The sequence below is a fragment of the Pseudophryne corroboree genome, chromosome 4 (genome assembly GCF_028390025.1).
Source record: "Pseudophryne corroboree isolate aPseCor3 chromosome 4, aPseCor3.hap2, whole genome shotgun sequence".
Lineage (NCBI taxonomy): Eukaryota > Metazoa > Chordata > Amphibia > Anura > Myobatrachidae > Pseudophryne > Pseudophryne corroboree.
Genome location: NC_086447.1, coordinates 513221283 through 513237524, shown reverse-complemented (window position 1 = coordinate 513237524; position 16242 = coordinate 513221283). Strand labels below are relative to the sequence as shown.

The window sequence follows — 16242 nt, the reverse complement described above, 5'->3', positions numbered from 1 at the left end:
GTTGCCCATGGCAAACAGCATTGAGGTAACATTTAGAAGTAGCAACCATGGGCAACTTCTCCACTATTTTCACTGCTTCATACATTTCCCCCACTGTATGCTTACTTTATTATGTAATAACTGGTGCACTCATTGTGAGTTTAGCATTTTATATAATTTTCTGTGAAACCATAAACATTACTAAAGAGTGATAAAGAATAAGAGCTTATTTACTGCCAAATGCATAAACAACTGTGCTTTACTCTTTCAGGTATCTCTACTTATTATTTTCGGATGATGATCTTCTTCCATTAGAACATTGGATTTTCAACACTGAGGCACATCCTTTGCCCATTATCCAAAAGGCTGACAGAACGATAGAAGGCGTACTGTAGCAAAATAAAGGCATCAAAAATTGATTTTCATACAGTTAGTTCTCTGCATTCCTTCAACATTCCATTTTCCAGGATCCAGGACAAAACACCTTTACGTTATGTGAATTTTTTCCTGAAATTGTATAACAATATTTTGCAGTCTGTCATGTTTACTCCAAGATCTCTGACTGGTTCCATTCAATAGTGATCTACTAATGACTGTGAAGTTAAAGCACCTTTCCCCCACATGGACATTCTGTTTAGAGTTATAAAACCATCTCTTGCCAATATAGAATAGAACAGTCTGCAATTTTCGTTACTACTACTTATTCCCTTCATTTGACTGCAAAGATCTTTCCTCCTCTGTGAGGAGATTGTCTGCTTTATGCTGTAATATTTTGCCATGTTGCAAAAAGCCATAATGAATAGTATAAAAGAACTGTTTTATTTTCCTTTCCAGTTATATGTGACTCTGATTTGTCTGAAACTCATCTAAGACAAATTGTGTAACTGTGATATCTTCCTCTTCTGCGAGTTTTATTTGGTAACATGTTCAGAAGTATCTAATTTCTGAGGAAAGTGACATAGAAATAACTCAATCCCAAGCAGACGCAACTCTTTTTTAGCAATGATCCAAATATTTCTTTAAAGTTTTTGTTAAATGAATTGTTATCTAAGCTATTCAATTAACATATTTGTAAAGAATTTTGATTACAAAACTAAATTTATCTGTATATAAATATATCTGATCTATAGACAATCCAGGTTGTGCAAAATTAAATTTAAAGTGTTCAGGTTATTTTCTAAGGACAATATATTGCTTGTCCTTTGTAGTGGAAATATTTCATGATTTACATCTATTTTCTGTACGTTAGAGCTGATCTCCTTTGACCAATGGAATTTTGAAAGTTTGTAAGTTTTTGAATTTCTTTTTGTTTATTTCAACAATAACCTTCTGCAGTAATTATTTTAGGATTTTGTTAGACCATTATTGGAATTATGACCCTATCCATATTAGCCTTCAAAGGCCAGGAGCTGGTGTTCACAGGTTATTGATGCCCTCTCCTTAGAGACCCCAATCCAAAATGTTTGCTTCACCTCTACTGCAGCCACATAATGTTTATACTACAGTATCTTTATACTGGGATGCCAAGAGGGGGTAGGTAATAAAAAGCGTACTGATTGCCTGGGCTGCTTGGATGGTGCCGTGTCAGCTGCTGAGGGTAACAAATGTCCTCCTTAGCAGCGCACAGATCCGCACATAGTATTTTTTTTCTGGAGCGGGCATGTCCACACTTTTCAGTTTTAGACACTAAGTACCCGGGCCCCATTCAGCTCTTTGTAGCCTTGTCGTTATAAGGAAACTATCACACCTATGAACTACAGTTGTGGTCATTGAGTCAGCTCAAGGTAAATTGATCCAACTGGAAGCTTGTAAACAGGTGTCTTTATTTACGTGCAGGACATACTGTATCCAACATTTTTAGGTAGAAGAGGCAAGACAAGCTGTTGGCAATTAATATGGTCAGACAACAAAGACACTAATGGATTTATAATAGTGTTTGAAATATCTGCATGTGACAATGTAGGTGTTGGAGTTTTTAACTTTTTTTATCGCTAATATTAAAAAGTAATACACCGCTAGTTAAAAGCATAGATAATAGTACTTTGTTCTTCCTATGATAGCACATCATGTGGTTAATGAGTGATCCCAAAGTGCTCCATTGTAAATCCTGAGCATTTAAGATAACCTTGCTGCGAACCGGAGGCTTTTGAGAGAGATTGTATTGTACTTTTACACTAGTTTTCGAACCATCATCAGGTAAAGATTAATAGGCTTTAATGCCCATGTATACAAGGCCTTATGATACTTTAGAGCACCCATAAAAGGGTTGTCATAATTAAAAACTGTAAGATTATTAGACCCGTATTTCAGCTTTTCAGTGTCTGATACCGTTTTCTATGTTACTATTAATCCTGTTATAGCTGCATCAGGAGATTTAATTTAAGGATAATACACAGTTTCTGATTTCCAGTGTCAAACACCGGTGATCGTACTTTTCCGACAAGCTATATAAAACAGTAATTTCAGAGAGAATATGCTCTTTTCAAATACAATGAGTCAAATTATTTTTTTTTCTTATTTTTTTTTTATTTACTCTTAAGGTTGCTGTTTTTTGGTTCCAAATTTAATTGATATTTTTTTTCTCTTTGTAAGGTATAATCTGTATACTGTAAATTGCAGTGAACAGAAGTGCAAATGAGCTAAACACCTTTTGAATTCCATATTGACTATTGTCAAACATATTACATTGCATATTGCCACTTTTTACATCTTTTATTAGGGTGTTTCTGGGAAATCGCTGACATGAATTGTAATGTATTGCCTTTTCAAATGATAATTCTAAAAATAACACATCATTGAAATTGGATATAACTTTATTTATATTTAATATCACATAAAACAATTAAGTACAGTATGTTGTGTTCTAAATGTATTTTACACTCTGGCATGTGACCCATTCAAATGGGTTGGGCATGCGTGACTGGCGTGGGCTCGCCATGCTGCAGGCTCATTGGTGAGCTGCGCTTGCCACAGGTTCTATTCCCACTCTATGGGTGTCATGGACAACCACGAGTGGGAATAGTCCCTGCTAGTTGGCATACCGACTGTCTGGATTCTGAGGGGGTGGGCTGTAGGTGGAGTTATTGTGACCGGCGGTCACCAGACTACATCCCATTCAAACACCTTCCAAACGTGCATAACAAGTGACTGCATAAATAGTTATGTATTCAGTACTACAGAAACAGAAGTAACAGAAATGCTGGTAATGAGGGTCTAAAGTCTCAAGGTGTTTCGTGTTGAGATTACAAAGGGACCCCTCTTTTATATATATATATATATATATATATATATATATATATATTGCAATAGCAAACACCCCTCACCAGTCCTATTGGTGTCTGTAGTAACAGCTACATTTCATCATTGTGACAGTGAATGCATTTAGTAAGCAAGATATTGCCGATAACTTACAGGACATAGCAGTTCAGCAAAACAAAATATATAGCAACTGAGAAACACCAGTAACATTGCTTACTGAGCAAATACACATCTAGGTTTACAGTGGTGATTGAGACATTTCATATTTACTTGTTGGGACGTTGTTGAAGGTGTTTATACTATCAGATTTGTGACCTTTATATTCACTTTGCTGCATAGTATCTGCTTTATTGTACTCATGGCGTGCTTATGGGACGGAGCAGGTAGGTCATTGTCTCACATATATACCTTTACAGGTGGTGTGCCTTCCTAATAATCTCCCATGTATATTAAACTACAGCTTGAAGTAACACAGGGATGTTTGCTATAGGGAATAGACACCCCTCCCCCTGTTCACTAGGTGATTATTCTTATAATTGCAAAGGTGCAGCTCAATGCTGTAACAGTATTTTTATCCAGCCCTAAACAGTATACAATTTGCTGAACTACTGGTGGGTTTACCAGATAAATGGCTAATACGTCATTTATCTCAGTGTATTTTAACATGAAAATATATTAAAAATTTTAAAGTGCGGACTAGAGAATCTAGTATGTCCTAAATAGGAGCCCAGCAATAAGAATAGGGTAATGTACTTCATCAAGCTAAATCCTAGACATTGCACATACTGTAGTCATTCAAATGAAGAAAATCATGTAATATATAAATTAGAAGTAACTAGCACCAATTATTGTATAAGAGATTGAGAGCACCAGCAGATTGTGTCTCACATACAACCTTCCCTATGTATGCTAAGTAATATCACCACCTCTGCAATTATTTGGATCAGACCTATATTAATAGTACTGTAAGTTCTTGGCTCTTTTAAGATGGTGCTTTGTAAAGAAGCACAGGGCGGGATATAGTGCCTCCCAGGTACAGAGGCCATGTGGGATGCCAGCTGAACTCGGACATTATTTTTAAAGGGGCAATCACTTAAAAGGTAAAACCATGCCTTGTAAGTAATTTCTCCTTTAAAAAAAAAAAAAAAGTCTGCGTTCGGTTAGCATCCCGCACAGCCACTGAAGTTGGGCGGCATTACATCTGGCCCATGGACTTATAGCTATCTACAGTATATTGTAGCTGTTCTATTACTATAGGGTAGTATTTAAATTATCATGAAACCTCTTACTGCTTACACTTATTATTTTCTTTAGGATTTGGTACTGTCCGTCTGTCTTTATTTTTTTTCTAACTCCATCCCATTTCCCATACGAATACTTCATCGAGGACCAAGCAGTTGCTCTTTTCTATAGTGTTCTGGTACTTATGATTATTCTGTGGGTTATCACCTGCCAAAGTCCCTGGCCACAACTGAGTAGCCATCCTTGGCTATTTGGAAATAACAGGACCCTGCTTGAGCATACTGCAGGAGGGGGGGGGGCTCTCTCACTGAAGTATTAGAAGTGGCGAGTACAAAAACCACTGAAGTGGAGAACCATTTAAAAACTGAAGATTCATCAATGTTTCAGTTTGTCTATAAGTAAATGTGATGTATTCATATAAACTTTTACATATTCTGCGACTGGGAATGCAAAGACATTTCAAGCATTAGTAGTCCAGTTTTCATAAGAAAATTCGAAAATAAGTCTCTTGCTTTTATCTCATATTGATTTTGTCAGTCTTTCCTCTCTACCTCAGTTTATAGATATTGGTAATAACAAATGTAAGTGTTTAAACAGGGGTCAAATAGTCTGCCTGGATGTTTTCACATCTTTGGAAAAATTGGACTTCACACTATAGTATTGCTGCAAACTCATTGTACCCTTGTTGGGCAGTTTAAATTGAAAACCAGTTTTATTTTTTACATTAAGCGCCTTTTCAGCAATATCAACTTATTTATTTTAAAAACGTGTTTTGTAAGCAGAAGTAGAACCAGCAGTTTCCATAAACTCAAAGAGCAGATAACGCGCCAAAGCTTGCTCCTATTTTCCAATAATAAGCTGTTGGCATAAGAGGATTTTTATTAAGAGAAGAGTTTTGTATATGAAAACACATGTATGGGATGTAATTACATGATATTGCATACAGTATGATTGGTTTTGTCAATAATAACTTGATTTGTAATATCTAGCACTATTACTTTCCAGTGCTGTCAAATAGCTTGTACTGTATATTCCAATTGGTTTTCTTCACTGTATACATTTTCTGGTTTGGCGTGTCAGGATTTCCATGCTATATAGGGCTTATTTGCAAACAGTTTACCCTTAAATATCATATAAAATTTTCCACTTGCAATTTTTTGGGGTGTCGTGGACTTTCTAAAGCTATATTTCTAGAGTATTAAAAGATTACATTTAATGTATTGGTGATATGGCATTACACACATCACCAAAAAATTACGAGACCCCAACATTGCACTTTTTTTTTGCACCACTGAGAGAAAATGTGTGATGTTGGTGGCTGCATGGTGCCAGCGTTCCACCTCACAGCCATCACTTCTAATTGAATAAACACCAAAATGGCTTGTTTCCAAATGTTAAGAGCGTTCAGGGTCCATGCAGGTTTTCTTTCAGTTGCACACATTGTATAGTTTGCAATACTGCTTTCCAGAGTGGTCACAGCTACTTTTTTACAAAGCCAAATGACAAGCACAAACAACATTTTAATTAAAAATTTTGATTTATTAAAATGTAAAATGAACTCTTAAATCATAATTCCAAATTACATTACTGTACATGTGTTTGTTTTTTTGTGGTTTTTTTTTTACAAGACCATCACAATATCATATGGCCTGTATGAAAGGGAGCATATTTTTACTGTAAATAGGTGTGACCTGGATCGGCTGCTAATTTGAACGTATGTTTTAATCAAGTTACTTAACTCTAGGGCCACAGCGGTAGCATTCAGGTCAGAACTGATTGTTAATTTGCAAAAAAAAATAAAAACGCTCCCCTGTGTCCACTATATTATTTTACATTTTTTATTATTATTATAAACATTCCCACTGGAAAGTCAAAGAATACATGTTTAATCAGGTTTGTGGAACAATTATCACAGGTGGTATTGTAATAGTTAATTTCATTGAAAAAAAAATTATTATTTTTTTGTAACTTTCTTTGCATTGAATTTTATTTTGTACATTCCACCTTTATACAAAACTTAAATTTTAGAGTTATGTAATAGATTAAAATGCACAATTTATAAAAATTATATTTGTAAAATTATACTGTGAATAAAGTCTTTTATTCTACATGAAGCTGTTGCACTGATTTAATTTCTAATATTTTTAATGAGAAACTGGGATGTTTCTTTACAAAGAAAAAAATACTGTAGTAATGACTTGAACGATGTTATTGTTATGTAGTGCCTTGTATACAAGAGTGGAAATACATTTTAGAAAGAAAATGCACTTGATGAAAGATCACTGTTGCTTAACAACATACACCAGACACTCCCATGAAAGTATACCCCTTATCATAATATTGCCTCCGCTAGTCAGAAGATGTTTGACGATGCAAGAATATTCCATGGTATCCTCACCCAACCATCTCAACCGTGTTATTGAAAACGTGATTTGTCAGACCACGTGACCTGTTTCCAATCATTTACTGTCCGATTCCTGTGTTCCTGAGCAAACTGTAGACATTTCACCCTATTTGCAGCAGAAAGCAATGGCGTACAGACAGGCCTGCTTCTGTAGCCCATACGATGCAATAATGTTTGTTGACCTGTTTGTTGAGAGGCCATCTGAATTGGTCCCAGATTCAGATTATCTGTAGCTTGATGAACTGTTGCGTGTCTGTGCTCACACTCTGTTCCAGTAGCCATTTATTACTGCAGGCCCATACCCAGTGTTTTGTCTCTTGGTCCACTCTGCATACACATTAACAACTGCCACCCTCAACCATTTCAACACTGCACCAGTTTTGCTAATGCTCACAATGCTGTTGCGAGTTTATTAGCCATTGTTTCATATGTGCTTGTACACTTTACTAGTCTCTGCATACCTTCACCTTTGTGTTCTAATACAGGTTCAGACATCCTACATCAACATCATCTGTGGAATAGCTACTTTGAATAAAATCTCCTGTTGATCATAATAATTTGACTGCTCAGTATATACTGTATTTGATGAGCTCAGTCTGCAGACGCTATGCCTTGGGCTAGGCAGCTGCACTTTTTCATACAGCAGACAATCAAAACAGAGTCAAGTGGTTTGATACAGCTCGCCTCAGCTAGTTCTGTAAAGCAAGATTTGATAAATCGCCCCATAGTGTCCAACACACAACCCTACAGCATAAAGGTACATTTTGTCACACAAGCAAAAGTTGTCATCCTGTAGGCTTCTTGCCTCCATTCCCGGGAAGCAAGAAAGACTATACAAACTAATCCACCTTTTATTTTCACTTCATGGTTTCATTGCTAATCAGGCTGCTGTCATTCTGGAACACCTGAAATGGAACTCCTGTAAGGAGTCCATCCCTCTCTTTCTATTCATTCCATGGACCTTTAATTCATTCATACTTGTTTGAATCTGTTTAAATTGGTTTACAGCATAAAACTATGTCCCATAGGTCAGACTCCTGGGACATAAATACTGTCCACCTTTAACTTCCCCAGCTTTACAATCACAAAATATCTACCATATTAATATACTGTAATTGGTGAGAGATACATGCATACACATACAATGGTCAAAAAGTGTGTGTCTAATATACGAGTATACATACCATTTGAACTTAGTTATTTTTCCAGTCCGTTGTGATGAAAAGCAAGTATATTTTATTAAAGTAATCACACCCCAATGGTTACGCATAGCAGCGTGGATTAGTTACAAAGAAGCCAATTATTTTCCAGCTTTCAGAGTTGGATACAATACAATTTGTTTACACATTATTACACAAATCATTTGCTAACAGGGTATTTACAATTATCCTAATACACAAATATGATTTGCTGCCTGGATTATAAAGGGGAGGATGTGGGATGTTGAGGCATGAGCCTAAGCATGTACATGATGAAATGTCTCTTGAGAAACAGCATGGTAATCAATGTGACCAACATGGGGTCGTTCTCGTTCATCTAGATGTGGCATGAGGGAACATTGCTCATCATGATCACGCCCAGATCAGCAGATTGAAGTAATCTGAAGGTCGTCATAAAAGATAGGTACTTTTCATCATGCCAGAATGTCACTGTGTCTTCATAATAGTCCAGGGAGTAAATACGTTCTTATATAAAGTACCTTTCTCCAGCTGGGTCCACAGGATAACATTGGGATATGCCGGAGCGACAGCGGAAATGGCATCAAACAGTCACAAGCTTTCTGGCCTCCCAGGATGCATCGGGCTCCTCCATATAATCCCGCCCACCGACTCAGTCAAATCAGTTTTTTGTTTGGTGCGGCAGGAGCCGGACCATGGTCACAGGGCTGCTGTTAAGGCAGCCCTAAGCTTTTGTTATTTTATTTTTATAGTCTTACTATGTTTTGAGTGATCTTTCTTAACAGCGTCTTAAACGCATGCTGGAAAGAGTCGCTCCAACAACTCCCCACCGGGTCGCAACAACGCTTACCCTTGGGTATTAGTGCTGTATCGACGGGCGTCTGTGTCGGACGTTCTAGCAGGTCCAGCAGACGTTACCAGGATGTGGCCGGAGCATGGGGAGAAGGTAAGGCATCGATTCCACTTACTAGAGGACGTCGGACACAGCCGCACTGTATTGGAGGAGACCACAAACAGTGACTGATGCGCCACCACTCTTAAGTGCTCCAGCGCTATGCTTCAGGGATCATAGGTGCCAGGACTAGGCTGAGGCTGCGATCCTTGGAGTTTGTCAGCAGGGGGAGTCAGACGCTCTCCTGGTCGCCCCTCCCCCCAATTCATGACCAGTTTCCATGCGTCTCCCATCCATGAACTGATGACCTCACTTCCGTCTCAGAGGCTACCACGAGAGTTTTCGGTCGCAGATTAGACGCTGCTATTGTGTACACTATGGGCCGCCGAGACCGGGTCGCAGACAGGAGCATCTGCATACACTCATCGTTGTCTGAGCGTCTGGGTCCGTTATTGAGCGTCTGTCTCTTACCAGTTACCAGAGCAGCAGTGTACACCAGTAGCGTCTGAATCCACTCAGCGTCTTTCGGGCGTATTGATCGATTCTGGAAGTGGGGTGAATCTCCCTGTATCCCACTCTAACAGTAAGGGTTATACAGTACTAAAATTCTATCTACTTGTTAGTATGAATAGTTAATTTTGGTACACAATGCATATGAGACCTGTACAGTACTGTTTTTTTCTGCATAACATGTTTGAAAAAACTTGTGGTAATAGCTGTTTAAAAACAGAAGTGCAGTAATTGTACTCCTACATACTAGAAAAGTATTTTGTGGTTGATTATATTCTCATATGACAATGTCTAATAATTAACATGTGACTGACTGCTAGTGTGATTGTTGACTTTTATATGTTTGTCAAGTATTGTCTAAACCTCAATTCAGGTGCACGGATTGTTGTCAGATTGATATCACTTCTATATCTATATAGGTGATTTTCAGTCACAGAGAGTGTAGCTTTGGTAAAAACGGTTTATTTACCATGTCTGTGAGCGGCTAAAGTGACAAGGATACTTTACCAGGGGCTCCTACACCCTTAACAGGCTTGTCTTGTAAAATAGGGATTTTGAATGGAATAGCCCAGTATCTTACTTATGAGGGGTTATGTGCAAACTGTTTTGCGTATAAGCAAACTAAATAGCAGCATCTAGTGCAGCAACCAGTAGAGCCACCATGGGGTGTGTTCGCACAGACTTTGTCTACAATAGCGGGCAGATTAACACCTGCAGTTCCACCCCCGGGAATAGGTTACACTATTAACCCATACATGCAGCTCCCTTCTTATGGTTTGATGCCAACAGCTTCTACAAGTAGCCAGACTATTAATACCAGAGTAGATACATCCATGTTACAGGCTACACAAGATGATACAACAGATGAGGATACAGTGTAGTCAAATACCCCATATGATGGTCAGTCGGAGGGTTTCAGCACAGAGGATATAGCTGAGCTTATTGATGCCATGAAGGCAATTCTGTGTCTGGAGGAACCAGCCAAAGCAGTATCAAAATCTAAAGCACCTGTGTTTAAAAGTCCAAAATCGGTTAGGACTGAGTTTCCAGAGTCAGAGGATCTGACGGAAATTATGGAAGGACCTTGGGCTACACCCAATAAGAAGTATAAGATTCAGAAGAAATGGGATTCTTATTATCCTTTTCCAGCTGGGGACTGTTCAAAAAGGGAAGTTCCTCCTAAGGTAGATGCACATGTTGTAAGACTTGTGCGTAAGTCTGTTTTACCATTGCCTCTACCTCACTGGATGATGTCACAGATAGAAGAGTAGATAGTTTCTTGAAAAATATTTTTTCTCTCTCAGGGGCTGTGGTAAGGCCAGCTATGGCTTCAGCCTGGATGGCGAAAGCAATGGTAGAATGGGTGGAGGAACTAGAGAATGACCTCTCCGCACCTACCAGGGAGCAGGAGTCTCAACTAGGCTATATAAAACAAGCTGTGCAATATTTGGAAGAAGCAGCAATTGATATGGGTACGATTGCTTTTAAAGCATCAGCCTAATGGTAGCCGCTCGTAGAGCAATTTGGCTACATGCTTGGAAAGCGGATGCAGAATCCAAAAAAGCTCTTGATGCGCTGCCTTTCACGGGGAATATTCTGTTCGGAAAGTAAGTGACAGATATTCTGGAATCGGAAGCCGAATTCAAAAAGGTCAGGTTTCCGGCTAGTTATAACCCTAAACTGAGGGGGTCAAAATTTCGGCCGTTTCGATGGCGAGTTAGATCAAAAGGAAAGGTTGAGGCTAACCAACCCCAGTACAATAAATCACCTAGGGGTAAGAAGCAGTGGGCCAATAGACGGCCAGCTTCCAAACCAGAGCAGAAGCCATCCGTTTTAGGGTACGGGCCTCCGCCTGGAGGATTCCAAGGTTGGGGGCCGACTCCTTCACTTTGCACACATTTGGCAGCAGTCGACGACAGATGCTTGGGTGCAGAAGGTGGTATCTCTCGGTTATGGTTTTCCTTTAAAAAACAAGCCTCCTCAAAGGTTCTTTTGCACCAGCCCGTCTCGTATAGAGTCGAAGACCAGGGTTCTGCAAGAAGCAGTTCAGAAATTGCTTCAGTCTGGGATAATTATCCCGGTACCCCTGACACAAAGGGGACAGGGTATTGCTCAAACCTATTTTTGATCCAGAAGCCAAATGAATCATTCCGACCAATTCTCAATCTCAAGAGGTTAAACAAATACATTTGGGTTCCAAAGTTTCACATGGAGCCGTTACGCTCCATAGTATTGGCCATGCTTACCTGCATGTGCCCATAGCACGGTCCCATCAGTGTTACCTCAGGTTTGCCATCCTCCAGCAACATTTTCAGTTCCAGGCTTTGCCGTTTGGGCTAGCGACAGCCCCAGGGTATTTACCAAAATTATGGTGGTTATGGCAGCTCATCTCCGCAAGCAGGGGATAAGAATTTTTCTATAGCTCAACGATCTTTTAATCCTGGCTCAGTCCCAGGAGTTAATCTTTGACCATCTCCAACAGACAATAGCTTGTCTACAGAGACACGGATGGCTCCTAAATTGGGAAAAGTCGTCTCTGAGTCCATCCCAACGGATGGTTCACTTGGGGGCCATATTGGATTCAAGTCTACAAAGGATTATCTTACCGGAGAAGATATCCAAGGTACAGGTAATGACTCAGGAATTGTTGCACAGTCAGACAGTTTCAGTCCATGCAGCAATGCGACTGATGGGTCTGATGGGGTCAACATTTGACATGGTGGAATATGCACAATTCCACTCCAGACCCCTACAACACCTCATTCTAACCAGATGGAATGGAAAACATCAGACAATAAAAAGACAGATGATAAAGCTTCCAGTAAACGTAAAAAGGTCACTGGCCTGGTGGCTACAGATGTACCATCTAGACAAGGAGAGACCCTTTTGGATAGCAGATTGGCAAGTACTGACAACAGATGCCAGTCTTCAAGGCTGGGGAGCAGTGTTCAAAGATGTTTGGTTCCAGGGAAAATGGACCATGAAGGAAAGTTGCCTGCCAATAAATGTGTTGGAAATAAGGGCCATATATATGGCTCTAGTTCAGGCAAAGGACATTCTGCAAGAAAGACCAGTCCTGATCCGTTCAGACAATGCAACAGCAGTAGCGTACCTCAACCATCAGGGAGGGACTCACAGCAAAAGACTGATGGAAGAAGTAACTCACATACTAAGATGGGCAGAACTTCATCTTCCGTCATTGTCTGCAGTGTTTGTGCCGGGAGTGCTGAACTGGGAAGCGGACTTTCTCAGTCGACACACCATTCAGGAGACCGAACGGGCATTACACCCGGAAGTATTTCAAACTCTAGTAAACAGATGGGGTCTGCCAGAGATAGATCTCATGGCGTCCCGTTGGAACAACAAAGTTCCGGCATACGAGTCGAGAACAAAGGATCCCGGGGCGATCCTTGTAGACACACTGTCAGTGAAATGGGAATTTCATCTGGCATATCTCTTTCCTCCAATCTCCCTGTTGCCCAGGGTGGTGAGGAAAATAAAGCAAGCAAAGGGAGCCATAATTCTAATAGCTCCAGCCTGGCCCAGAAGGCATTGGTCTATAGATCTACTAAGGATGTCCGTGGAAGCTCCAATTCTGCTTCCTCAATGGCCAGATCTACTAATGCAGGGGCCTTGTTATCACAACCATCTGGAACGACTGTCTGATGGCGAGGTTGTTGAAACCTCGATCCTAAAATCAAGAGGTTTTTCACAACAGGTAATTCAAACCATGCTTGGAGCAAGAAAGCCTTCTTCAGCTCGTATTTATCATCGAATATGGCAGGCCTATATTCATTGGTGTAACGAAGGAGGTTTGAATCCAAGATCTTTTAAAGTATCCAGGATTTTAGATTTCCTCCAAGCAGAAATGGATAAGGGTTTAAAAGTGGCTTCTTTGAGAGTTCAAGTATCGGCATTAACTCTATGATTTCAGAGAAAAATTGCTAACCTACAGGATGTGCGTACTTTTTTTCAGGGAATGTTGCACATTCAACCACCGTTTGTTCCTGCAGGTACCCTGGGATTTAAATCTGGTTCTTAAAATCCTTCAGGAGGCTCCATTTGAACCACTTAAGAGAGCAGACCTTAAATGGTTGACGGCTAAAGATCTCTTTCTACTGACAATGGCGTCAGCTAGAAGAGTGTCAGATTTAGGAGCACTGTCGTGTAAGTCTCCTTTTCTCCAGATAAAGCCGTTCTCAGAACTAGATCTGGTTATCTTCCGAAGGTGGTCTCAAAGTTTCACCTGAACGAAGAAATTGTAGTCCCGGCTTTTTCAGGTATCGGGACTTTCTGCGGGAGAAGCGTCACTGGACGTAGTCCGTGCATTAAGAATTTACGTATATTGTACTAGGGCCATCAGAAAGACAGATTCTCTTTTCATTCTCTACGGATTTCACACAAGAGGATGGCCTGCTACTAAACAGATGCTAGCAAGATGGCTTCGAATGACAATTTCAGAAGCATATTCTCGTGCTGATCTCCCTGTTCCGGCTAATGTCTCTGCGCACACTACACATAGGGTAGGTCCTTCATGGGCAGCACAGCATGGTGCTTCAGCAGAACATATATGTAAGGCAGCCACATGGTCTTCCATTAACACATTCATTAGACATTATGCCTTGGATACTTTTGCCTCTCATGACGCAGAATTCGGGCGAAAGGTTCTCCTGGTTAATCAGGAGCATCCTCACCACTAATAATGGCTTTGGGAATCCCAATGTTATCCTGTGGATAACCTGTGGACCCAGCCGGAGAAATATACCGTTATGGTAAGAACTTACCGTTGATAATGGGATTTCTCCTATGTCCACAGGGATCCCACCCTGACGCACCTGATTTGAGGATTTTTGCAATCACTAAACCTCTTCCCTCTTGTATGGAAGGGTGTGCATGTGTGTTCTTATCACCTGAATAGGGTTCAACATGATACTCCTGCCTAATTGCTGTGAAAACAACTGATTTGACTGAGTCAGTGGGCGGGATTATATGGAGGAGCCCGATGCATCACGGGAGGCCAGGAAGCTTGTGACTGTTTGGTGCCATTTCCACTGTCGCTCCGGCATATCCCAATGTTATCCTGTGGATACCTGTGGACATAGGAGAAATCCCGTTATCAACTGTAAGTTCTAACCATAAAGGTATATTTTTAACCATTCATTGCAATGAATTAACTAAGAACCGGTTATTTGGAAAAGGAAGAAATATATAATTAATGAGACAATACAGAAACGTTTGATTTGACTTTAATAATACATACTTTTGGTAATGATTAATAAAAATCAATAACAAGCCACTTACTGTGTGAGTCTTGTGACAGAATATGGAAATTACTATTAGTATTTTAGGTGACAGGTGCCCGCTAGTATCAGTACATGTGTATTGGATATCTTCCTTGAAACACTTATCTTAATCTGCCTTCCAATGGCAGACATGCACCAGACACTGACATAATTTACAAAAAAAATAACAAATTCTATCATTACATAGTGCAGTGTTTGTGTAAACCATTTAGAGAACCCTTGTCCTGGTCAACCAAAAAGGGCTCAGTTGGTACCCTGATGCATGCTTTCTGCATAACCCTTTTCAAATGAGTTATATTGTAGTTGTCTGAGATATTAAAACAACACATTTTTTGTAATTGTTCACACCCACTTCCAGCTTTGAGTAGTAGTTAGTCAATGGCTACTCCAGTCTAAAGTAGACCTTCTCTAATACAGTATCTCTCAATTCTTGATACGTGCAATGACTGTGCAAGTTACATTGATTGTTTTCGCCAATCCACACGCAATGCTGTTTATAACAGACTGAGGCCTGGTACCCCAGTTAGAGAGCGAGCCAAAACAGTGTATTCAGAGCTGGTCAGAAGGGATAAGTCAGACCTGCAATTTAGAGACAATGAACCTCTCCCTCTTAAGGGAGTTACTAGCTTGGTGATGTTTGCATGGGCTGCTACAAAGGCTTGCTTTCCTAGATAACACACACCAGGAGAGTAAGCAAGAAAATCTGAATATACAATGTCACCACATGCCGAGATCAGACTTTTTGGCATATACGTCTACCCATATATTGCACACTTGAACATACACAGTTGGTTATCTCTAGAGCTTGAAGTTGTTGTCCACTAGTAGTTTTTCAACAATACTTCTCAAATGCAATAATATTTTGTTGAGTGAAACCTTCCACACTTATAATCTGGATCTGTTGTTCCTAACAGGTCATGAGGTATGTCACTAAATGCAACTGGGTAGTAAATCAATCTTAATCGTTGTGGCTACAGAAATTAGGATACAAATGAAACAAGTTTTGTAAACTTCTCCCACATGCATAGGTGGTACCACACAGAATGCATTACTATTGGCTGCTGTGGTGGCTAATTCAACAAATGTATTTAACCCATATGCATCAGCTCTAGCTATGGGGTTATAATAATCACCATCATCAGATTAGTCTAATTCTCCATAATGTTCAGGCTCTCCAACAGTGGGCATTCCTTCCCTTATAACCCTACTGGCAATACTTATTATTTGGTCATCATTACTATCCACTTCATAACACCATATAGTACAGCTATTGCCTGATACTCTACCACAATGTATGCATCTGAAGATGTTAGTTATCCTATAGCAATCTTCCTTATCGGTTGGTGCCCTTTTTTCCTGTCCCCATACAAGGTGCAGTTGTTCATCCCAACACCATTTAATACATCTTCTGTCTTTATTCAACAGTATTTACATACACAGTGGGGAATTGGAGGTAACCCATTGCATCTAGGAAGG

The 16242-nt window shown here is 39.8% G+C and overlaps 1 protein-coding gene across 1 annotated transcript in view; it reads left to right on the top strand.

Annotated features, from left to right (window-relative positions):
* Nucleotides 1-6587, top strand: part of MAN1A1 (mannosidase alpha class 1A member 1) — a 523182-nt gene extending 516595 nt beyond the window's left edge. Inside the window, exon 12 of the mRNA XM_063917232.1 lies at nucleotides 251-6587. Within this exon, the coding sequence (XP_063773302.1) occupies nucleotides 251-374 (124 nt within the window). The 3' untranslated portion in view covers nucleotides 375-6587. The remainder of the gene's footprint in view (nucleotides 1-250) is intronic.
* Nucleotides 6588-16242: the final 9655 nt, after the last annotated feature.